Source organism: Phyllostomus discolor, chromosome 1 (genome assembly GCF_004126475.2).
Source record: "Phyllostomus discolor isolate MPI-MPIP mPhyDis1 chromosome 1, mPhyDis1.pri.v3, whole genome shotgun sequence".
NCBI lineage: Eukaryota > Metazoa > Chordata > Mammalia > Chiroptera > Phyllostomidae > Phyllostomus > Phyllostomus discolor.
The window spans coordinates 1979531-2004112 of NC_040903.2; the positions used below are offsets into that span (position 1 = coordinate 1979531).

The 24582-nt window shown below is 66.7% G+C and overlaps 1 protein-coding gene across 1 annotated transcript; it reads left to right on the forward strand.

Annotated features, from left to right (window-relative positions):
• The first annotated feature begins 557 nt into the window (after positions 1-557).
• Positions 558-24145, forward strand: LOC114489962 (peroxisomal acyl-coenzyme A oxidase 3-like). The gene is given in 22 exon segments (XM_028503846.2): positions 558-677; positions 1739-1831; positions 1834-1895; positions 2243-2476; positions 3454-3528; positions 3993-4082; positions 4631-4774; positions 5256-5344; positions 8239-8335; positions 9978-10115; positions 10117-10153; positions 10708-10838; positions 12132-12191; positions 12193-12229; positions 12232-12252; positions 14215-14337; positions 14777-14890; positions 18113-18228; positions 19028-19202; positions 19556-19623; positions 21094-21180; positions 23542-24145. Coding segments are annotated over 21 exon segments (2094 nt in total). The 5' UTR covers positions 558-677; positions 1739-1752; the 3' UTR covers positions 23659-24145.
• The last annotated feature ends 437 nt before the right edge of the window (positions 24146-24582 follow it).

Genomic DNA, 24582 nt, shown 5'->3' on the forward strand with positions numbered 1-24582 from the left:
GCCGGTCTTAAATTGGATGCCCCCAAACAGAGGCTGAGGCAAGGCTTTGGGCGCGTGCTGTAAATCCGGAGCCGACCCCGAACGCGGGAGTGAGGTGGGAAGGGTGAGACAGGAGGAAAGAGACGCTGGGAAAGGATGGGCTATCGAGGTGGTTACCGCTACGGGCAGCGGGGCTCGGTTCCAGTGGGGACGCTCTCACGGCCTGGGGGGCGCCCCCCATGGTTCTCTGACTTCACGAGCACTTGGGAGTGCTAATTTGAGAATGCCCAGCCTAGGGGTTCTGATCCCGTAGCGCTGGAATCCGCAAATCAGACAAACGTCCCAGGGATTTTGGTGCGTGCAGGGGGCCCCCTTGGAAGAGCGCCCGGGAGCGTCCAGCCAGGGTTCTGCGCCCCAGCGCAAACGTGCAGCCTCCCCTGCCGGCAGAGCGCTCCGAACGCGTTCTGCGTCTCCTGGGCGACGAAGGCGGGCGGCGCGGCGCGATGACGTCAGGGCCGGACGGTGGCCGAGGGGCGGTGGGGCAGAGGCGAGGCGAGGCGGGGCGGGGTGGGGCGGAGCGGATGTCCGCAGCTGCGCGCGTTGGGCTCTCCCTAGCAGGGCTACGGAGCCCCAAGGACGTTTATTGAGCGTCTGCTGTGTGCGCCGAGCGGTGCTGACCCGGCGAACAGAAGTGACTGGTGAGATCCGAAGGTCCAGCCCGTGTCCGCCCGGGGGCAAGGGGGCGAGGGGAAGACGGCACGTGCAAAGGCCCGGGGCACCCCAGGGGTCCTGCGCACACCCTGCCATCGAGGAACTGCGGGGTGCACAGGAGGCAAGGGCCGGCGATCCGAGGGTAAAGCCCGCGGGACTTCTTGAGGAACTCGGACATAGTCCCCGGAGGTCACGGGACAGCTGTTCAGTGGAGCGAGAAAGATCTGATCTGAGTTTTAGAGTTCTCTCTTCCACTGCGGAGAGGACAGTTGACCGCAGGCGACTGTGGGCACAATCACACGGAAGCCGCAGTTCCGTGCTGGGACTGTTGCATGGCACGGGGCCATAGGGGACTTATTGGTCACTTAGGATCTTGGGACTTGGGGCGATGTGCCTGATGACAGCTGTATAATCTGGGGTGGCTGGCCTCATTCTGACAGGTTGCCACACCACGGACACATCCACTTGCCTGCGCGGATTGCGCAATAGTCGGAGGTTTTTGTGCAAGATTTAATGGGGGCGGAGAGGAAGGAGAGGTTCCGTAGGCATTAAAGAGGGGAGCGGGGCTCTAGGATGTGAGGGAGAAAGGATTTCCAGAGTGACATCTGGGTTTACAGCTCCAGCGCCCTTGGGCCACTGGCAGGGTGGACCCAGGCCTGCAGGGCAGGCTGGATCAGCGGGCCGAGGCGAGTTCCGAGGTTGAGGACCTCCAGGACGCGAGAGTGGCGGGCGGAAGTGCCAAATAAGTGCGCAGTTCTGGGAGCCCTCCGCGCGCACGGAGACCACAACCGGCCAGTTTACCTTGGCGCTGCCCTTGGCTTTCATCCGTGGGTCTCCCCGTCACCTTTGCTCTGAAATGAAAACAAGGAGCTCTCCCCTCCCCCTCTGGTCTGGGGAAAATGAATGTTAGCTCCAAGTGTGGTCATTCTCTCTCGCCGTTCCTCTCGAGTTAGTTTTTCTGTTGTAACACAGGGCGCTTACCCAGGTGCTGGTGGACGGTGTGAACAGAATGACTGGAGCACCCACTCAGGCCGTGTACTTTGCACAGGTTGACGTCAAACGATGGCACCCATCCCGGAAAGGAGCGAGGACGCTCTGCTCCCGGATTTCCCCAGGGGGCCCCTGCAGGCGTACCGCGCACGGCGTCCTTCAGCTGGAAGGAGCTGGCGCTGTTCTTGGAAGGCGAGGACATTCTGCGCCTTAAGGTGAGGCCGTGCTGGCCCACAGAGTGGTCTGGTAGGTGTCCCAGTTCACTGGCAAAGATGGGGCTTTTGTCAGTGAACTGGGCCTCAGGTCCGCCTCTGTAGGGTGCGGCTGTTCCTGGGCGAGGTGCAGGCTGGGCCCCTCTTTGCACCCCAGGATGGTGGAGCCTCAGAGAATTGTCCAGGTGCCCAGCCTGTTGGAGCTTCCTAAGCTTCAGCCGGGAAGGACTGTCATCTCCGTCCCAGTGTTTCTGGGCTGGACTGTGTGCGCCACGCAGCCTCGAGAAAACGTGGGTAAGTAAGAGCGTGGTGGTGAGATTCTGCTGTTCTCCCGTTTCCTGCATTTCCAGAAAACCATCTTCTCGGCCTTGGAGAACGACCCCCTCTTCGCCCATCCCAGGGGACACGATCTCTCCTTGGAGCAGCACCGCGAGCTGACCTTCCGGCGCTGCAAGCGGCTCTTCGAGTACGACTTCCTGTCCCCCAGCGACCTGCTGCAGAGCCCGCTCAAACTCCTGGCGCTGGTGAACTGCCTGGGCATGTACGACTGGTCCCTGGCCACCAAGGTCGCCCTGCACTCGTTTGTGAGTAGGGGTCAGGGGAGGAAAGCCCAGCCTGCCCTGCCTGGGTCAGGGCTGCCGCCGCCACAGGAACTCCTGCGCAGAAGATGCTCGCAGCCTGTGGGATTCAGACGCTTGCCGCTGTGGCCTTGGGGTTGTTCGTGTCTACTTGCTTTTAACGTTGTCTGGGGATGTGTGTGTTTGGGGAAATGCTTGTTTAAAGAGTTTTCTGATAATAACGTAGGAGCCCTGGTTGGTGTGACTCAGTGGACTGAGCATCCGCTGTGAACCGAAAAGGCCTCAGGTTCGATTCCCAGTCAGGGCACATGCCTGGGTTGCTAGGCAGGTCTCCAGTGGGGGACACATGAGGGGCAACCACACACTGATGTTTCTCTCCCTTTCTTTCTCCCTCCCTTCCCCTCTCTCTAAAAATAAATAATATCTTTAAAAAATAAGAATAATGTAGGAGACAAGCGGAGATTATAATGTGTGGGTAGATCTTGGGGTTTTTAGTGAGAAGTCCAGTTTTTTCACCTATATATGCAAATCAGCACACACTGGCCCTTGAGAAAACACGGTGCTGCGGAAGCCAATGCCCTGTAAGGGGAGGAGCTTTGGGACTCTTGCTTTATCCCGCCCACCCCCCAAAAAACCCTGAAAACAAAAAACCTTGGCAAAGCACGTGGTCCACCCCGTTGCCTGACGGAAAGTGGGCCCCCGGCACCACCACCGGCTCCGCCCCTGTCCCGTGTTCCTCACAGAGCCTCGAGATGGACCGGGCGGTTCTGTTGGATTTGCCTTGGGAGGGGACCCAGGCCCCCCCAGCCCCAGCAGTCTTGTGTGTCCGTCGCCAGCCCCTTGGGGCTGTACTCAGCTGTCTGGCCCAGTTTGGCGGTGCGGGGCAGCAAGGGAGCAGGGGTATTATTGGGCCGTCACTCGTGACGTCACAGCGCGGCAGCTCTGCTAACTCCCCCATTTACGGGATGACATCACATTTTCAGGTCTTCGTGTCAGCGATTTACAGCTCCGGTTTGGAAAGACATTTCAGATACATCCCAAAGGTCTTCAGCATGGAGGTGCGTTTCGGTGGGCGGCAGGCTGTGCGCTTGCCGGCTCTCTCTGTCCCCCTGGGGTCCCTGGGAAGGGCAGCTGCGGGTGGGGGGCCGGGGTCTCACCGTGTGGAACGGCGTCCGCACGCTGCTCCCAGGTCGTTCACGCCACGCTCGACAGACGGGGGCTGCCGAGCCCCGCGCTGACTGAATGCGGCGTCTCCTTATCAAGGCAAAAGCTCCTGTTTCCCTCTGCTGTCCAGGGGCTGCTCTGGCCCCGGGCCACCCAGCGGGGCCGCGGGCAGCGTGGCGCCCGGCACAGCTCGGGGGACGCTGCGAGACTGCTAGTCGCTTAGATAGGAAACGGGGGTTTGGGGCTTCTGCCGTGGTTCAGGGCGCTTGGACCTCAAAGGCGAGGCGGGGGCAGGGCCCTTCCAGGTCCGTGGGAAGGAGCCTCTGCTGCCCAACTCCGTGTTCACTTCCCACGCTAGATCTTCGGGTGCCTGGCCCTCACGGAACTCAGCCACGGGAGTAACACCAAGGCCATCCGCACGACCGCTCACTATGACCCCGCCACCGAGGTAGGCGCCCCCGTCCCCGCACTGCCTGGGCTTCGAGCCCAGGAACCACGTGCGGTCGCCAGTGAAAAGGTCATCAGACCCGAGACCCGTCTGCACACACGTGAGCTTGCACAGTGCACGTGAGATCCGTGGTGCCAACAGGGGCGAGGCTGCTCCTGCCCCGCCCGGAAACTGCGAGGACTGGCGGTCAGCGAGGGGTCCCGCGGGCGGGAGGCGGGTGGGCGGAACAGCACTAGCAAAGGTGGTCGGGAAGGTCTCACCAAGAACGTACATGACTGGGGGCTCAGCCCCCCGCCCCCGAGGTTTTGCGTATATTGCTACCTTGTTGGACACACTGGGCACCGTCTCCACAGGAAGGCTCCTGTTCCAGCCCCACGGCCCAGGGACCTGCTCCGTGTGCGGCCGGGCGGCGGTGCCTTCGGGAGGGTGAACCCTCGGCGGTCCCCGCCCTCAGCGGAAGGGTCCGAGCCGAGAGCGCGCCAGAGGAACAGGAGGCTTCCGTGTTTGTGCCGCGCGCGCGAGCTGACCGGCACTCTCTCTCCGCGCAGGAGTTCGTCCTCCATTCCCCAGACTTTGAAGCCGCCAAGTTCTGGGTCGGCAACATGGGCAAGACCGCAACCCACGCGGTGGTGTTCGCGCAGCTGTACACGCCGGGGGGCCAGTGCCACGGCCTGTACCCCTTTGTCGTGCAGGTGGGCTGCTGGCCCCGGGACGGTGTCTGGAAACACAGCCATTCCCTGGGGGGCGGGGGGGATTTCAGGGTCTAGTGAGTAGATGGGGATGCAGGTCAACACCCCACAGCGCCCGGGGCAGCCCCCCCCCCCCCCCCGGGAAAGGGCGGTCCCCCCAGGTACTGGGTGCCACTGCTGGGCGGCCTGGGCCTGGGCCTGGGGTCCTTGGGCACAGGGAGGACTCTCCATCCGCATGGCCACATGGGCATCATCTCAGACACTCAGCACAGGTCTGGACCGCCCAGCCAGGTCCGGGGCTACTCCCGGTGCTCTGACATGGAGTCTGGCTGGGGGGCTGCGAAGGAGCCCGCTCCTGGGTCACAAACACGAAGGTTACTGCCCAAGGGGGCGGCACTTGGGGCCGATGGCCCTCGGGGTTTGAACAAACCCGTCTGGAGCGCCGTGTGCTCAGCGCAGTCACCGTGTGCTGTGCTCTGTGCAGATCCGGGACCCGAAGACCCTCCTCCCCATGCCCGGGGTGATGGTGGGCGACATAGGGAGGAAGCTCGGGCAGAACGGCCTGGACAACGGGTAAGCACCCCCCTCCTCGGTCTCTCTCTGTCCTCGGGCTGCGGGCTCAGCTTCGTCCCGGGCCCAAGGCCTCTCAGCCCCTCACACCTGTGACCTCACGGGGTGCTGTCCCCACGCCTTCCTGTGCTCCTGTGGGGCTGGAGAGACGTGGCGGGGACACAGCCCTCCCCTCCACACCCGAGAGCCATGGCATGAAGGGCCGTGTCCTGCATCCCCGCCCGACGCCGGGAGGCATGGAGGACCCGAGTGTGAACACACGAGTTTGTCCTCGAGCCCAGGCAGGCAGCTGCGGCCTGGCGGGGCCTCAGCCCAGGGCCTGCCTCACCCTGTCCCCGAACCCACCATGAGGTCCCCGTCAGCAACCTCTTGGAGCTGCAGCATCCAGCAGGCGCACACACGGATGGCGGGAGCGGGGCGGTATAGGCTCTGGGGTCAGGGAGGGTGAGAGGCCCGGCAGGTGACACAGGTGTGGCAGGGCCTGTCCTGGGGGCCTTGACACCTTCCTGAGCTGATGTTGGCGCCCAGGATGAACTCTGGGAGCAGAAGAATCTGGGTTCACGTCCTGGGCCTGTCTCCTCCTCGGTGACGTGGGCATGACGACAGTCCCCGCACCACACCCTGGGCGGTCCTGCCTGCATGTGCCAACATTCCTGGCTGGCCGCTGTGGGCCCGCTTTCTCCACGGGTGTGTGCCCACGGTGCACCGTCCCCCAGGAAGCCTGGCCGAGGGGCCTGCCCCTCTGTTCCCAGGAGCTGGTCTGTGACTGGGGGCGGGCACGGAGCGAAGCCGGGGTGTCCCTCGGCCAAGGGTCTTGCCTGTGCGTGTTGAGAGGGCTCGCTCACCTGCTGGTTGGTGGCCGGGCGGAGGGTGCAGGAAGCCTGCTGTCAGTAGCCCGGCCTCACTGCTTGTCCCAACCGCGGTTTATATTTTGAGTATAAAGCAGGGGGCAGGCCAGCTCTGGAGAGAGAAGCCGGACCAGGTGGGGTCCCCATGGGTGACGAGCACGGAGGAACCTCCTTTCCCCTGTCCTTCCCCTGGGGTGGGGGGTGCTGGGCACAGGGGTGTGTCTCAGGTCTCTGCTTGGCCCCCCAGGCTGTGCCAAGAGGGCCGGGAGCCCTTGACATCACGGAGTCAGTGTCAGGAGGAAACGGCCGAAGCTGCTGCCCATGAGAGAGCAGGCACAGACGCTCCTGACCGGGGCTCACTCGGTGTCCGTGCCGCTCCGGCCGGCCCGTGCGAAGAGCCTGTTGGTTAACGGTGGGGGCTGGTTGGCCGGGGGCTCCCTTAGACCACCGCTTTGTGGAGGGGCCTGGCACGGCCAGGCCGGTGGCCCTTAGCCCTCAGCTGTCAGCCAGGTGGTGGCGCAGCTCGGTGTGACCGAGGAGATGGCTCTGGTCGTGCGCCGGAGGCGTGGGGGGACCTGCAGGAGGTGGGGGTGGCTGTGCCGCCTCGTCCTGGACTTGGAAAAGCAGCGTCCTTCCCTGGCGCCGCGCCTTCCAGCGTGGGGCTCAGAAAACTCGTGTGCCGGGACCCCCGTTGTTGGGGGGTCTGCATGTACAAGCGAGGCCTGGGCAGCGGTGGCCTCAGGCTGCGCTGGTGGCACTGTCCCCTGCAGCTGTGCGGGAGTTGTCTCCGTTCACCGGGAAGCCCCGCCCTCGGCCCCGCCCACAGACATGTATTCCTAGAGGCCGAAGACTGTCTCTTAGGAGGTGGGGCCCCACACCCGAGACTGGCCCTGCCGGGGGCCACACAGTGACCCACCCCGGGGGGCTTTGAGGGAAGGTCCACCAAACCACAGTGACACCTTGCCCGTGGAGCCGCTCTGTGTCAGGCTGGTGAGACTGTGGGAGTGGCTGGGCCAGGTCCCCAGCCTTTGAAGGCTCAGTGACTGGTCCTGGGTCCCCAGCGCACTCCCTCCTCCCTCTTCCCCTCAGCGCCATGCCCAGCAGAGGGCGCTCCAGCCGCGAGGATAGGAAACCCTGGGGGGGGGGCGGCGGCTGCCGGCCCTCGGCTCCTGCTCAGCCCTCGGCATTGGAGTTGAGTGGGGTTCTCCCTCTCTCTTTCATCTGAGGTCAGTTATCCTGAAAACATACGTTAGCTTTTGTCATTTCACGACTTCCGAGGGTGTGGGCTGGCTGTAGAAACCAGAGACAGACATGAGTTTTGTGGACACACTTCGGCCAGTGGCTCTAAAAATGAAAAGAAAGACGGCTCTCAAGCGAGACTCTGGCCGTGGAACCTGCAGCTGCCGGACACTCGTGCCCGGGGCTCCGAGGGGAGGCGGGGCCTCGGCCTGGGGACTCCCTGCGGAAAGTGGCCCGAGGGTGTCCCCGAGCGGCTGGGTGCGCTTGCTCCCGGGAGGGGGGCGTGTCAGTGCCTGGGAGTGGGGCCGCCACCCCGGAGCTCCAGGCACAAACACACACACACACACACACACACACAGGAGTCCCCGTGCCCCCGGGCCCGCCCCTGCTGGCTGCCTCAGGGACAGAGTTCGCCCAGTGTGCAAACAGGAAAGTGTGAAACTGCCTCCCGAACGCTCACACGAGCACTTTTGCACGTATAACACTTAGGCGCACTCAGCCTCAGGAGCTCGCTCAGTGGCCCCGGGACCGGGCCGCACACGCCAGCGCCCCACTGCCCTGGCCCGCCCGGAGCAGCGCCGCTGTTCTGCCTCAGACCGGGCCCCGCCACGCACTCCCCGCCGGCTTTTTATACCTGCTGTTGCGGACAAAAAAGTGTGTTGAAATCTCCCGTCTCCCGGTGTCCTCCCTCCGGTCTCCTCTGTCCTGGGGGACTCTGTCACCTTGCCCGCTGTCCCTCACCGCCTTTGACTGGGTGTCAGGGAGCCGGGCCGGGCGCCGTCTGACCCGAGGCCCCGTGCGTCCCCGCAGGTTCGCCATGTTCCACAAGGTCAGGGTCCCTCGCCAGAACCTCCTGAACCGCACCGGGGACATCACTCCCGAGGGCGCCTACGTCACGCGCTTTAAGGTAAGGTGTCTCCAGGTGGGGAAGCCCCAACCCCCCCGGGCCCGCAGACTGGCCGCTGGAGCCAGGCTGGCTGGTGGCAGGCCTCCCGAGGTCGGGGTGCCGCTGCCAGCGCCGGGGCAGTGGGTACACGGGTCAGCCACGCTCCCAGGGTCCCCGGCGTGGTCCCCAGCGTGCCCACAGACGCTTGCTGCCAGCTGCCCACTGGCCCTTGGGGTTAGTTAGGGAGCCTCCCTGCCAGAGTGCTGCGCCCCACGGAGTCCCCCAAAGGTGAAAGGTTGCTTGGTCCACAGATGAGGGTGACGGAGCAGTCTCCAGTGCCCCCGCTGAGCGCATGGAGTGGCAGACACAGCGGTGTGACCTCGGGCCCTCCCCAGACCCCGGGCAGATAGTGGGTCACCAGCGCCCACCCCCTAAGACCCCACCCAGCCTGCAGGCCTCGAGCCGGGCGTGGATGCGGCGGGGTGCACGCCTAGAGATGAGGAGAGAGATGGCAGTGTGACAGGGCATCTGAAAAGCAGAGACAGCCAGCTGGAGACAGACCAATCCACGTGCACGGGAAAATAAACCATCGTCGATGGGGAAAATGGAGCGGGGGATTGCATCGGCGGGCGGGAAAGCCGGAGGGCACAGGAAGAAATGGAGGAGAGAAAGTTTGGGGAACCAGGGACCGTAAATGTCTGAACTCGGGAAAAGAGGGCCACCGCTGAAGGGACCAATGGAGGGGAGCAGTTGGGTGCGCACCCCAGATGTAGGCACTTCGAGAGTCCTGAAACCCCCTGGGGGGGAGAGGGAGGGTCTGACGCCAGTGGGTGAGACCCCGCAGTGGCGCATGAAGGACACTGAGTTTCGACGCGAATTTTCAAATCCAACTGGACCGACCCCTGCACGAGAGAACTCAAATGTTCTCCAGCTTGCCGAGGTCTTGAAGGTTGCCACACAAACACCACGGGCGTGCCGAGGTCTTGAAGGTTGCCACACAAACACCACGGGCGTCCTGGTTTGGGAGGAAAGGCCCAATACTAAGGAAATGAGCCCAGGGGAGGGTGGGGGACTGGATTAGTGGGGAGGGTCCGGGCGAGGCGGGGCCACAGCCACTGAGGGGCACGCTGCCAGTGCTCCCGGCCGTGGGCGAGGATTAAAACGGGGCATTGATCTGTTTCAGAAGAACAGACAGGACCACCGGTGAACGTCACACCCCATGAAAACGGTGCCCCTTAGGGAGAGGGATCCAGGGACAGGGGTCAAAGGGAGAAGTTTTTCAAACGCACGGTCAGCTCCAGCAGCGGGCTGTCTGCCTGGGGCGCCACCCCACCTGTGCGTCTGGTCTCAGGCAGGTTTACACCCGTGGCCGGGCCCCCTGGTATAGGCAGCTTGTGGGCTCCGTCTGCCTGGGGGCCCCCTTCCCTGTGGAGCTGAGTGTCCCCCCGTGCTGCACGCCATCTTCACAATGGTTCCCCTCGCGGCACCTGTACCCCTGCGGCCAGGCCCTGCTGCACCTGGAGGCCTGTGTCGGGGGCCCTGGACGCAGGGCCTGTGCGGAGAGGGTGGACACGCTCCCTGGTCTTCGGGCCTCTCTCCCGGAGGTGGCTGCGGTGGTCGCGGTGGAGGTCCGACCCACGCTCCTCCTGCTTTCTCCCCGCAGGATGACAGGCAGCGCTTTGGGGCCGTCCCTGGGCAGCCTGTCCACCGCCGGGTCTGCATCGTGGGCATGTCCGTCACCAACCTGAAGCTGGCCGTGTGCATAGCCCTTCGCTTTTCGGCCACCCGCGGCAAGTTCGGAACCCACCGACGGGGAGGAGATCCCGGTCCTGGAGTACCAGCTGCAGGGTGGGGCCCCCCAGCGGGATTCCATTTTCTTTCCCAACGCACGCAGGCCCGCTCCTCCCCCCGCCCCCCCCCCCCCCCGCAGCGGCCGTCTGGCCCCCGGAAGCGAAGCGAACCTGCTCAGTGCCTCCGGGACCCTCGGCCCTCCGTTTCCCCGTGTTCCCCTTCTAAGCTCAGGAAGCACCAGGCATCCCCAGGCGGCACCCCCGGGCAGCCGGTTTTCCTAGGGCCCCGGGTGGGCTGGTGCTCACCGCGCCGGTCTTCCCCTGGGGGAAGCGGCGGCGAGAGCCGGGCGTGCGGGCTGCCCGCAGCGTGCCTTTGAGTGGGGGTGGCGGGGGTGGGAGAGGGACTGGCCGAGTGTCGGACGCCCCGGGAGGACCTCGTACGCTAAGTGGGGCAGTGGGCGGTGGTGTCCGGTCGCACCTGACCCGGGGCCGCGCCCTGCGCCCCCTCCCAGTGCCGAGGCCTACATGAAGCGGGTGGGCACTGGGGCACCCGCACCCCCACCCCGCGAGCCCGGGCGGGGTGGTTCAGGCGGGCGCCCTGTGCACTTCAGCAATGGCGCCTGCTGCCGTACCTGGCGGCCGCCTACGCCCTGGACCACTTCTCCAAGTCGCTTTTCCTGGACCTCGTGCAGCTGCAGCAAGGCCTCCTGGGGGACGACCGCAGCGCCAGGCAGGTGAGGGCGCCCCCCTTGGTCTCCGCGTGTTTGCGGCGATTTAAACCAAACGCGGCGAGGCTTCGGCGCGTGCCGTTCGCGTGTCCGCCCCTGGAGCGGCGTCTGCGTGCGCGGCGCGTGCGCACATCTCCGTTCCTCGAGGGGCGCCGGCGCCGCTCCCGCTGGGCGGAGTGCAGCGGCTGTGGGCCGCGGAGAGCACGACGGTTTTGCAGCCCCGTGAACCAGCCCCGCAGCAGATTTCAGGGCCCTGGCCCTCCCGTAAACAGCCCCGCCGGGTCCGAATCCAGCTGCCAGGCCTGGCGCTGGCAGCCCGGGGCCCGGGCCAGACACGAGTGTGCTCGCCCACCCAGGTCGGCCTCCCCAGTTCCGGCGCAGGCGTTATGAAAGTGACTTCCCGTGGCCACCCCACTGCCTCCGCGCAGGTGTAAACAGTGAACCACAAACGGCGCATGCCAGACGGAGGAGGAATGCCGCGGGTGGGGGTCTGTGCGACACCCTGAAAGACCTTGCGGGATGCCCTCCCCAAACCTGCGGTGTCCGGGGCCGTGATGTTGCCGCGTGGCCAGCAGGGGGCGCGGCTGGGCGAGCCCGGTCTGCAGGGGCAACCCCCCTCCCCCTCCCTCGGAAGGCAGGGTTAAGCGTTGTTTTTCCCTCAGCATGAGTCACCCCCGCTCCTGCCACGCTGACACGGGAACTGTTAATAACGTTATAAAGTGTGATCACGCTTTATCCCTTCTGAAACTGGTTAACCCGGCTCCGCGGGACCTCGGCGTTGCCTGTGTCTGAGGCGGAAAACACTCACTGAGCAGGCCTGTGTGCCTCTGTTTGTCCGAAGTGGTTTTTATATCACACACCCCGTAGAAGCAGAGGGTCTGTATGGGACGCGGAAGGCCCAGGGCCCCCGGCTGGGGCGCCCCGGCGGAGCCGACAGAGGGCCACCGCCTGGGCCCCATCAGGCCCAGCCCCCTCCCCCTCCTCCGGCGAGCAGGGTCTCTGCGTGGCGTCGGACCCCAGCTCTCCACCGGCGCATCTTCCGCGTCCTGTCCCCGCGTCACGTCTGTGCACACCCTGTAAATGAGTCACCAAGCCCCAGCAGGTGGCCTTCTGCCATCCGCCTTCTCCCCCCGGGACCCGTCTGCGGGGCAGAGCGTGGACCCTGCCTTCTCCTGGAGCGGCCGGGTGGGTGGGGTCAGACTGCAGGGCACGGGTGCCTTGGCCACGGTGGAGCACCTGACCTCTCCCGCTGCGCCCGGGGCCTCCTTCCACCCTTCTCCTTGGACTTGCCCTCCCCAGGCGGAGCTCGGACGCGAAATCCACGCCTTGGCGTCAGCCGGGAAGCCCCTGGCCTCGTGGAACCGCCCAGCGGGGGATTCAGGAATGCCGGGAGGCCTGCGGGGACACGGCTACCTGGCCGGTAGGTTCTGGAGGCGTGTGTGACGGTTTCCTATCCTGACCCTGCACTCGACCCCAGACCACGGGTCAGCAAATTGGTGGCTGGCGGGCACACCAGCTGCCCCCGGTTTGCATGGGCAAAGTTTCACTGGGGATGCAGCCACGCCCGCTTGTCCGCTCTCCCGCATTTCCTGTGCCGTGTTTCACACTGCGTCTGGGGCCTCAGTGGTCTCCGCCCGGCCCTTTCCACACAAACGTCTGCTGCCGCCCCCTGCTGGCCAGGCCCCCCCTTCCATGCTGGCGCCCCTGGAAAAGCGTGGGGGTCGGGACAGTGCAGGGCGTGGAGGGTCCGGGGGAGCCACTGAAAGCCAGGGCGGAAGGAGCGCAGCTCTTCACTGGACTGTAGCTTCCTGGTTACTGACGTGGCGTGAACTGGCACCACGTTTTGTTTTGATACATTAATAGGAACAAGAGCTCCAGTTTTTAGAGGCTTTGGCTGTGTTTGGGCGGCTGGCTCTGCTGCCTGCTGCCGCCGTGGCAAGCGGGCAGGCCCCTGGTCCCCGCCGAGCATCGGGTGCCTTGTCTGTGCACTGGGGGTGTGACCGCGGCCCACTCGGGGCCCCGGCGGTGAGGAAGGGAGTGGATGCGTGGGGAGGTCGGAGCCCAGTGCTAGGCACGTGGGACGTGTTCCGTCACCTCTGTCTGCTAGTGTTGTCTGAGTTACTGTGGTCCCGATCGTTACTATTCGCAGCCTCACTCCTAGGCTTCCGGGGTCCCGACCTTCAGTAGTCCATAGGTAAAACGGCAGTTACTCTCAGAAGGCCCTGTGCACGCGCCAAACCCCAGAGCTGGTGAACCCTCCCCGCCAGTGTGTGTCTGCCCCCAGGAGCATGGCAGGCTCTTGCCGAGTTCAAGCGTCTTGAGTGGTGGCTTGTGGACAGTCTCGTCCTTCAGGGAGGGTCCGTCCAGCCACTTTTCGAGCAGGGTGGCCGGCAGGGCAGCCCGCGGCTCCCCCACGCTCCGCCCCTCCCATCACCGGGTGACGTGTGGGTGACCGCTGCCCCGAGCTGTGTCCCCCACCGAGGGCTGTCTGCCATCTGTTCGCTGTCGGAGCTCCGGAGACACCGGAGATGCTAGCAATGGTCCGCATTGAGGAGGCAGCATCCCACTGCCCTGCAAACAGCAGGACCCTGCCCAGTGTCCTCACACGTACAGTGTGCAACCTCGGGCCCACTCCAGGCGGCACCCCCACAGGGAAGAGCACCAGGCCCTTCCCTGGGCTTGGTGTCCGCAGCGTGTTGTCGTTCCCCGTGCCTCCCGCTCGGTGGTCTAACTCTGGCAGGGCTCGGGGGGCCAGGAAGTCCGCCAGGGGGTCGCAGCGTGTGAGCCTGAGGCGCTCCAGTGCCCCTCCCCTGCCAGCCCCTCCCTCCCAGCCTCCTCCCCCCCGAGGGCACCCCCACCGGAGGGGGGTCCAGAAAGCCCACCTTATAAAACGCGCACAGGAACTGCATTACTCAACTGGCAAGAGAGACGGCCAGAGAAAAGTGAGAGTTTTCTCCAGATGGTTGGCCTCTCCCGTGTGGAAGGAAGGGCTGTCTCAGTGACAGGAGGAGGCAGCCGGCTCCCCTGAGCACCTGTCCCCGATGCCCACACGGCAGGTGGGTTCTGCCCGGGGACCTCGCCGGGATGGGGTGGTGCTGAGACGGCGCACCTCTGAGCGCTCCCTGCTGACCAGCTGCATGGCGTGTGTCCCAGGGACACACCTGCCACCACGTCCCTGCCGACACCCTCCCTGGGGGGTCCCGGGAGAGCCTCGTGGTGAGGGCCCCCCGCTCGGCAGGAGGGCAGGCGGGAGGCGGAGCAGGAGAGCGCAGGGAAGCGCTCCATCTCCCACCGCGCCGGGCCCGGGGCTCACATTTGCAGGTAGTGACGGTCGTTCTCACGTGCGCACCTGAAGTGATGAAACCACGTGGCTTCATTGCAGTGAACCGTCTGGGTGACCTCAGAGACGACAACGACCCGAACTGCACGTACGAGGGGGACAACAATGTGCTACTACAGCAGACCAGCAACTACCTGCTGGGCCTGCTGGGACTCGGGGGCCCAGGTGAGCGCCCCCTGCCGGGCCTGCTGGGCCTGCTGGGACACGGGGGCCCAGGTGAGAGCCACCTGCTGGGCCTGCTGGGACTCAGGGGCCCAGGTGAGAGCCACCTGCTGGGACATGGGGGCCCAGGTGAGAGCCACCTGCTCGGTCTGCTGGTGCCAGGACCCAGGCGAGACTCCACGGGACTCGTGGCAGCCCCTGAGCTCACGGGGGGCATGGGTTCTCGGGCCCCCAGGGTTAGCCCACCTCTCAAGATGGACGCTGCTCGTGGGCGGGAGGTGTTACTACACGGTGACGGGCTGACTTCCGCAGTCACTGCTGCGGGAGCGGGAGTGGGAGGGCCAGGGCCCCGTCCCCCGCCCTGCCCGCCCCTCCGCTGCCCCGCACACGCTCAGAGCTCGGGGTCCCCTGGCTCTCCCCGGAGTGACTGGCGTGCTCCTAGGTGGCGCTCGCTTCGAGAGCCCGCTGAAGAGCGTGAACTTTCTGGAAGCCTACCCCGCCATCCTCCGCCAGAGGTTCGAGGTTGCCGGCCTGCAGGACTGCCTGGACTCCGCAGGTAACCGTGCCCCCTCTGCACTCGTCCGGCGTCCCCCTGGCTCGGGGGCAGCCACACACAAGCACATCACGGGCCCGGTCAGAGAAGCAGGGGGTCTGCGAGGCTGCGGCCCCGCGTGGGCTGGGCCGGCCGGGACAGGCTCCTGAGGAGGGGGCCTTGCGGCCAAGGTCGTGGTGGGAAGGACCGGCAAGCAGTGGGGGACCCGAGGGACAGGCGTCCTTCCCGGGTTGGGGATGGCGGGTGGTTCTGGGCAGAGGGCGGCCTGCTGGTGAGGGTCGCTGCTGTCCGCTGCGGCAGCGACTCGGGTTAAAGCGCCGCGGCGGAGAGAAGGCGGCAGGCCGGGCGCGAGAGCCGGAGCGTTCTGCTGCCCGACACCACCACCGGTCGTGACCGAGACACGAACAGGGCCGCTCGCCCCTGACCCCGCCGCCCCACGCGCACACGGGCCGGCTCCGCGGACGGGTCTCAGGAGGGGCGCCAGGCGGCGTCATCCGCTTTTCCTCCTCGCGCCCTAATTTTTGCGAGATCCAACAAAGTGAAAACATTTTCTGGAAGGGGAAAAAAAATGCAGCTAAAGTTGACTTGGCGAGAGTGGCCTGCCTCCTCCTTGGAGCGTGGAGAAGGGAGCGCAGCCGTGGCCAGCATTGCCCCGCCCCCCCTCCCCCGCCCTCCCCGGTCCCCGGGGCACTGGGTCATCCAGCCCCACATCCCCGGGCTGGCCCTCGCCTCAGCCAGGTCTTAGGAACAATTGCATAAGAGGTTTACAACCCTGGAGTCGGAAGGACCGGAGCCGTGGACGGACTGTTCCAGTGCTGAGCAAAGCCCGTGTGTGGGGGGGGTGGGGGTGGGGGGGTGGGCGGAGAGTTCCCTGCAGGGCGAGAACCCCTTCTCTGGAGGGGGCGGGGCTCCGTCCAGGTCCCGATTTGTGCGGACAGGTGTGCACAGAGGAGGGGCTGGCCCTGCAGCCCCAGAGGGCCAGAGAAGCGCCTTTGGACAGCAGGACCACAGGGTGGCACCTGGCGTGTGGGCCCGGACGGGGAAGCAGGTGGCACCCGGGACCTGCGTGTCCACCAAGGAGCCAGGGCCAGGTGTCCCGGCCGCGCTGTTGGAGGCTCCCCTGGTCGGGGCCCCGCTTCAGGAGGTGTGCTCAGGGCAAGCCTGACTCAGGAGGTCCACCAGGAAACTGCAGCGCGGGGAGCAGGTGGGGATGGCAGGGGCCAAGGGGCCAGGGTGGACGGCGTGGCTAGGAGTGGCCCGAGAGTGGTGCCCCCTGGTGGTGACACTGGGAATTGTGGTGTTGCACAATGAGTTGAGTGCCCCATGGGCACCTTCAGAAGCCCCCGGACCAGGCCTGGGTGGGAGCTGCAGGCCCTGGGGCCAGTGGAGTGGGGTGGGGAGTATGCGTGGGAGGAAGAAGCCACCCATGGGTGGTGCTGGAATGGCAAGGAGCAGTTGAGGGGTGCAGAGCGGACATGGGGGGCCCCTGAGGCAGCCATTTGCATCGGTGCCAGGAAGGTCCCGAGCCGCCAGGACCCCCGGGCAAGAGCCTCGCTGCGGGCTGGGCCAGCCCCCACCCGGTTCCTCAGCGGCGGCTCCTCACGCCCAAAGGCCTGCAGGGGTTCTCCTGCCGGCCCAGCTCGCCAGGCCCCTCCCTTCCGTGGGGACACATCGAAGTGACGGGACGTGCTGGACGTGCTCCTGAAAACCAGCGGCTGACAGTGGAGTTTCAGGGAAAAAGTCCCGTCCCGGCAGCCTGGGGCCAAGTGGCCTGACGTTCGAGGCACGGAGCAAACTCCAAACGGGGCGCCGACCTCGGGCACCAGGGGCACAGCTGGCGTGACCACAGCCGGGTGGTGCGGCGTCCCCTCGGGCCTGGTTATGGTGCTGGTGCGGTGGCTTCTGGCCTCGGCGGTGGCAAGGCCCTTGGCATGGCTGCCGGGTCAGTAGCCGTGGAAACGGGGCCATGGCAGGTGGCAGTCCCCGCCACGGGGACGGCTCGGAGTGGCAGAGCCTGCGAGACCCTGGAGCGGGCGTGCGTCCCTGAGGCCCTGTCGTGCAGCACAGGTGTCCGGCGTCCACTGTGCAGGCCGCGCCGGAGGCTCCGGAGTGTGCGCTGGGCCCCGGGTGTGCGTGTCCTGGGCAGCTGGGACCCAGCTCCACAGGCTGGGTGCGGAAACCGAGTCCACAGTCAAGGTGGGGGCCGGCTGCACCCCTCGGGTCACGCACTGGGGCCCTTCTGGAGGGCCCCAGTCTCTTCTGGAGCCTCCTGGTGTCCCCAGGCCGGGGCCGCATCCACCCGGTCTCTCCTCCGTCATCTCTGTGCCTGTGTTTCCTGTCACCTGTGGAAGGGCTCTCGGGGTCCAGGGCCCACCCCAGTCTGGGGGGCCTCCTCTCAGGAGTTTCCCCTTAAGTGCAGAGACTCAGAGCCCGTGGCCCATCAGAGCCCCCCACCCCTGCCTGCCCTACAGTGCCTGGGCCTCCCTGTTCGGGGCCTCATCGGAAGGGGCAGTGGCAGTGTGGGCGGGCAGGTGGTCCGAGGGCCCCCAGGCCCTGGAATATGCCTGGTCTGCGGGCGGCACCATGAGGATCGTCCGACCTGGCTGAGACGGGGCAGGGAGCAGGACCCTCGGGGGATCCCGCCCGTCTCCCCACCCGCTGGTCTCTCCCAGCCCGGTCCCTCCCCCGGGTCTTCCTCCAGCCGTCCCTGCCAGTCCACACCCAGTCATGCTGTGTCCCCGTTTGCTCCCTCAAGGGCTGGTTTGGGGAACCCCTGTGGGTGACGCCCACTGCCAGGAAGGTCTCCCGATGTCCGTGCCAGTCCCTGGGGAGGCTGAGAGGACTCGGCCCGTGGGCACCAGCCAGAGCGCAGCCGTCCCAAGGGAGGTGGTCACACAGACATGGTGTCATGACCCCGCGGCCTCTGGTCGCCAGAACAGTTGCGGGATGGGGGGCGGCCTCTTGGCAGAGCCAGGAGACACCCTCACCGGTGCCCAGCCCCCGCTCGGTGGGGCCCTGGTGCAGCCCGGCCCCGTGCCTGCCTCAGTTTCCCTGTCTGTAAAGTGGACCCGTCTCACACACGCGTCTACACACACGCCGTGCTCGCAGTGCCATCTGTCCCAGCACCTGCCCCGGTACTTGGCGCCCGTGGGCACCCTGTCGCTGCTCCGGTCCTCAGCACCCATGGGCGCTCCGCCGTCAGGGTCTCCTCTGCTCCCCCCGCAGTCCCCCTGGCGGCGTACGAGTGGCTGGTGTGTTACCTGCTCCGAGAGAGCCGCGAGAAACTGAACCAGGAGAGGAAGTCCGGGAGCAGCGACTTTGAAGCCAGGAACAACTCCCAGGTGTGTCCGTCTTTCAGAAGTTGCCGTGCGTGTTGTTTGCCCCTAATTCCTGCGCCGCCGGGTTCCCACCGAGGTGGCCCCCCCAGCCTTCCCTGCCCTGCGACCTCGGGCCCCTGCCTGACCCCTGTGCCTTGGCCGGCGGCGTCCCCGCTGGGTGCGGAAGAGGTTACTGGCACCGTGTTCAAAGTGCCTGGTGGGGCCCCGCCCATTGGCCTGAGCTGGGGTTCCTGTGGGTGGGCCCTTGGCTGCAGGGACCTTAGACACCTCCAGCGGTGGGGGTCCCACCCCGCTTGGCCTGTGACGCCAGGGTCGGGTCCTCTGTGACCTGTGCGCCCCACGTGTCTGCAGTGGTGGTGCCGTCCTCTCTCCTTGGTGTCGCGTAGTGAGGCTCTGCCATCTCCTCCCAGACCCCCCTCCTGGCCCCTCCTCCCACTCAGTGAGGGGCAGCCTGGCCCTGGGCGGCCGCAGAGCTGGTGACGTCTGTAGCGACCTGCTGGGCACACCTGCCTTGGGTGGGTCCTGTGGGCTCATTACTTCCCTTCCCCAGGCTGGAGGCCTTTGGGGGCAGGGGTTCACGAGTGGGGGGAGCTGGCACTGGGACTCGTGTGGAGGGTGGGGACCTGGCAGGGGGCAGGCGTCCCCCCACTTTAGGCGAGGGTGGGGCCCTTGCTGTGGGTGCACGCCCCCTCCAAACACCAGTTCCGAGGGGGCCGCTGTGGAGTGACGGTGTGGCTGGCACGTCCGGGAGTCCCCAGCAGCCGCTCACTGGCGGGGCGGTGGCCCCATCGTGTGCCCCCAGGTCTACTGCTGCCGCTCCCTGGCCCTGGCGTTCCTGGAGCTCACCGTGCTGCGCAGGTTCCACGAGCACACGCACCAGCCCGGCGTGCCGCCCCCGCTGCGGGCCCCGCTCCGGCGCCTCAGCGCCCTCTACGGCCTGTGGTCCCTGGGCCAGCACACGGCCCTGCTCTACCGAGGTGAGGCCCCCGCCGCGGGCACCTGCCACCCCCGCCCGGCCCCAGAGGCTCGCTCCCCTCACACCCACCCGGATGCCCGACACCCCCACGCCTCCTCTGGCAGGAGCCCAGCCCGCCGGCCTCCCCTGGGCCCGTCTGCCTTGGGCCAAACGGACCACCCGCCTCCTGCGGCCCCAGCTCCCACCTGTGGCCGCCTCCTTAGCGCTCAGCAGAGCCGCGCGTGCCCGCCGTGGGGTCGCCGCTCAGCTGGGCGCGGGCCGCTGATTTGAGGAGCCGCTTCGGGGTGATGGGTACTCGCGGGAGGGTTTGGACTTGGGGGACAGCCCCTGGGGTGACAGACACCGTGCTTGCAGGCGGCTACTGTTCCGGGGAGCGAGCCGGCAAGCTGATGGAGAGCGCCGTCCTGGAGCTGTGTGCGCAGGTGGGCTGCCCTCCCCCGCAGTGACGTCAGCGCTGCCCCCGCGCATGCGCCGTCAGCACTGCTGACGAGCCCCGCGGAGACGCCCCGGGGCCAGGGACCTCAGGACCAGGGCGGCCCTGGGGGTGCCCGTCCGGCTCCGGTGCCGTTCACGACTCACGGCCCCTCTCCCGCCCCCCCCACCCCTGCCCGCGCATTCGAAGTCGCTCCGCCCCCAGCGTAGCCTCATTCCACGGGTCTTCAGTTTTAACTTACTGTTCTCACCTCGGCACCCAGAGAACCCCAGCGGCCCCGACCCCCCAGCAGCGTCCTGGTGGCGCTCTGTGCAGCAGCACGGTCCTCAGGGACGGGCGTGCTCTGGGCCGCGCGGGCCGCCGGCCGCTACCGACTGGGGGCCCTGGCGGCGGCTGCGTGGCCAGGAGGCCGAGGAGTGTTCTCTTTCACTTTAATGAGTTTAAAGCGAGTGCGCTGCCTGTGCTGTGGCCGCCGCGCGGGCTGCGCAGCCGGGGGAGCCGAGTCCTCGCCACGCCAGTCCGGGTGGGGCCCTGCGTCTCAGGTCCCCCGTCAGCACTCCCTGGGGGTGGCCAGCTCAGGGACCCCTTGGCCGGTGTAAGCACCAGCACCACCTCCCCGCTCTTGGTGGGGGGGCTGCTTGAGCAGCCCCCTCCCCTTCCCCTGGTCATGCCAGTGACAGCAGCAGCTTCCCCTGGGGTTCTGAGTCACACGGCGGCTGCCCCCCCCCCGCCCCAGCATGCTGTGCCTGCCCTGGCTGAGGCCAGCGTGTGGTCGCCGGTACAGGGACACAGCCCAGCCCCTGGCCGGTGCAGGTTCATCCCAGTGGCTGACTGGCGGGGGGGTGTGGGCAGTGGATGTGCCCTGCCCTGTTCGTTGTGCCTTTTGTTGCTCCGTGCTGACCGCCTGCTCTCACTGAAGTCGCCCCTGTGCCAGCGATCCGCTCAGCCTGGCCGTGGCGTGTCACGGGTATTGTAAGAAAAAAAAACTGATTTTGCATTTCAAGGAAACGCTCGGGAGTCTGCACAGGGTCCACACGGAAGACTCACCCGCGCAGCGGTCGGGTGGGGGAGGGTAACGCGCGGCCGCGGGCCGGAGCACGACCTCCGTGACTCTCTGGGCTCGCTGTCCTGCGCAGGAACAGCCCCCGAGGATGAGTCAGCGCCAGGCCCGGGCCAGCCGACGCGCCGCTGAGGGGCGTCACGTCACCTGCAGCCCCCACCTTGCGGACGAAAGCAAAGTGTTGGGAGTCTCGCGTGGGTGGCAACGTGGTAAAACCACCCAGAGGCGCGCCGAGGGCCCTGGAGCCAGGCCGGCGAGGGGACACTGCCCTGGGCACCGGGCCGCGGGCCAGGGCCCCTGTCGCCAGCAGGTCGAGCGGCGAGCTCCAGGGCTCGGCAGCTGTGCGGGGGCCGCGGAGACGCGGGGCGTTGCTCAGCGTGTGGCCTCGTTCCCTGACAGCTGAAGGACGACGCGGTGGCCCTGGTGGACGTGCTCGCCCCTCCCGACTTCATCCTGGACTCCCCAATCGGCAGAGCCGACGGCGAGGTAAGGGCCCCCCGCCACCCCTCCTCCACCATTGCCCAGCGGGGCCGCCTGGGGCTGGGTGGTTATCACCGGGCCTGCGGGGTGGCCCACAGGGAAGTCGCCCCCTTGGGCAGCAGTGGAGGGGGCGGCAGGAGATTTCGGGGCGGCCTCCGCCCCCACAGCCTTCCTCTGAGAAGTGGGGGTGACACAGCTGTGGTGCAGACCCCGGGCCCATGGCCTGCCACTTCCCGCACACCCGCCCACGGCCCCTCCCGGCCTAGTCCTCCGGCCGCCTCACTGAGCTGGCCCCCGCCCCTTTGTCCCCGGGGGGGGGGGCACTCACCCTGCGAGCCTGCACTCCCTGGTGGCCCCCATGTGGCTCCTCGACCCCTCCTCTCGCCCACCCCCAGAGCGGTTTCTTCCTAAGCAGATGGCACATCAGGCCAGTCCTGAGGCCGAGTCCTCCGCCAGCGTCCCCTGGACCTGAAATTGCCCCAGCCCGTGCACCGGCTCTCTGGGGTCACCGTGTGCCTCTGCCCGCCGGCCTCCAGGCCCCGCCCCCGCTGCCGCCTGGGACACCTCCATTCGCTCAGTTTTTGGTTCCAGGCAAAGACCGCCTCTCCGAGGGGGTCTTCTCTGGCCTCTGGGGACGTGCCCCAGGCTCGTGCCCCCTCTGCCCTGCCGTGGGACCCTCGAGGTGCTTGTTGCTGAGCCCGCACATTCTTACTGACTTTCTCTGCCACCCGGAGATGCCTGTGCCAGCAGGTCCGCTGGGCACCTCCCGGCATGGCACTGCCTGCGGGGGTCGTCCCCGTGTCCTAGTGGGGACACACCTGAGGCCTCGCAGCTGCCAGTGGTCGGGCAGGATCAACCGCCTCCACCCCTATCCGCAAGGCCACACCCTCTCTGTGTGGGGGTGACCGAGGGGCCGGCATCCTCCACCCGCCCCCAGGGGCTCTGAGCCGTCCTTGAACGGTCACTTCGTGCAGCTGTGACGGATGCACCCGGGGCGGATGTCCTGAGCTCCACACGTCCCAGGCCACACTCGGGGGGTGCTGGGTGTCGCGTGGGGAGGACGGGGGAGTCCCCATCGATTTGGTGCATATTCCACACCAGTGTTGCCGTGTGGGGAGCCCAGCCACCGAGGGCAGAGCCGAGGTCCGGGTGGAGGTCTGTCCGGAGAGGAGGCCGGGGAACGCCCCCTGGCCCCCTGGGCCCCTGGTGTGGCCGGCCCTGCAGAGGAGGGGGCTGTGCTCAGCCCCAGGGAGAGGGGATGGCCTCGGGCCAGGGGGCTTGGCCGGCCACCAGGACCAGGTCGGAAGAGGCAGCAGTGACCTGTCCGGAAGGGCCTGGGAATGGTGTCTTCCGAGGGGCCCTGGGCCCACGGCGGTGTCTACCTGGGAGGAGGGGTCAGAGCAGCTGAGCGCGGGGGCCTGCGGCCGCCGAGCAGGGCCAGGTGGGCGGCGGAGGTCCCTCCCCACAGTGGGGGCCGCGCCCGACAGCACAGTCTGTACCAAGTGCCCCCTCCCCGTTTCAAGGACGGATGGTTTAACCAGGTGCTGCTGTGTGAGCTCATTTGAAACGAGCAAACCAGCTGTGGGAGGTGGTTGGGGGCCCTCGGTAACTGAAACGCAGTGCTCCCCACTGGAAACCGTGGCTCCGGGCTCCGGCATGTGGGGGAAGCCTGAGCCGGGGCCTCCCTGGGAGCCGAGAATGGCAGTGGGCTGCGGGTGGGGGACCTCCCTAAGCGTGCTCAGCAGGTGCGGGGAGACTGGGTCCTTCAAAGTAAAATGGGTCGGCACCAGCTAGACACTGAGCAGGCCCCTTCCCTGTCCCCCAGACGGTGGGGGCGAGTCTGCCCGCCCAGCCCGAGGTCCAGGCGCTGGCTGTGCCAGGAGCCAGGAGGACTCAGCCGCCAGCCTCCTGGGACTCATGACTGGGCTGAGCTGACGGCGGCTCTGTGGGTCCTGGGGGCCGTGGCCGGGCCAGGCGGGGGGAGGGGGGGGGCAGTGGGCCCTGGGGACCACCCAGCAAGGCCAGACCGATGGCTCGGCTGCGCCTCTGCCGTGCGAGCTGTGGGTGCCAGGGGACGGACCTCGCACCCCCAACCCTGTCACGGCCACACACAACTAGGACATGGCGTCTCCGCCGAAAAGGACACGTGGGGTGTTTTCCTGCTAAACACATTACGGTATTTTATCGCTGCATTTTCCCTGTTGTTGTCTGCTGGGGAAAAAAGGAAGGTTTATGTAGGTTGAATGTCAGTCATAAAAGTTTCATAAAAAGGGACAGGAGAGGATTCCCCACATTGTAACAAAAGCCTGCAGGGGCCCTGCCTGGGTGCCCGCTTGTTACCGGGGTGCATGTGCTTCTCTCCCGCAGCTCTGTAGGAACCTCTGGGCCGCCGTCCTGCAGGGGAGCAGCGTGCTGGAGCGGGCCTCGTGGTGGCCCGAGTTCGCCCGCAAGCCCATTGTGGGGGGTCTCAAGTCCCAGCTGTAGCCGTCCCGCCCACGTCCTGCGCAGTCCACAGTGAGGCGGATGAGGACGCGGACCTCAGATTCCGGTGCCGCAGATCCCCGCAGCCGCCAGGTTTCTTATCGGGAGCGCGCCTCTGCGCGTCACCGCACTGGCTGGTGGCCGGGCCCCCTTCGTCTCCCCGGGACGCGCAGCCCCGGGGTTCAAGGTGCCCTGCCGTGCGCACAGAACACCCGTGCAATGGCACCTTCCGGAGGGAGCGTCCGCGGTCGACAACCGGAACCTGGCACTTTCTGCTTCCACGCACGGACGTGGGACGTGACTCGGGGCTTCTGGCCGGCAGCCACCTGGCAGCCGCCGGGTGCCGAGCGAGCTCAGCCTCGCCAGCGCCGGTGCCGTGGTTGGTTCTTCACCCGTGCGACCTCCCCACGGGATCATCTCTCCCGGAACTTTCTGGATAGGCGCTGTGGACCGTCTGAATGGCATCATTGCAGAAATTGAAGGAAAAGAAATCATGTTTATTACTTTCTTGGATGGAACTGGAAGTTTCCATCAAGGAAATATTTCCAAATAAAAAAAAATTTATAATGATTTGAACGTCCTGTCCGTTTAACGCCCTGGCCCCCAGGGTGTGGGTGTGTGGCGTGAGTGGGTTTGTTCCCAAGGCTGGTTGGTCCAGGCTTGCTCCGTCCCGCCCCCTCCCGCCCCCACCCCCGCGCATGCGCTCAGCGTCCCTCCTCGCCGGTGCCCTTGGCCCTGCCGGGGGCTGCCGGACCAGCCAGGCCAGACTGAGGCGGCGGTGAGCGCCCGCCTTGCCCTCCTGTTTTCAAGGTCAGGGGGGCAGGCCGGGGGCGGGTTGTCACTCTCTGCTGGTCTGCGTTTCCCTTTGGCGCAGGGGTGTGTTCCTTGGCCTCGGACCCGCCCAGGGGCGCAGAGCGTTGTCCCCAG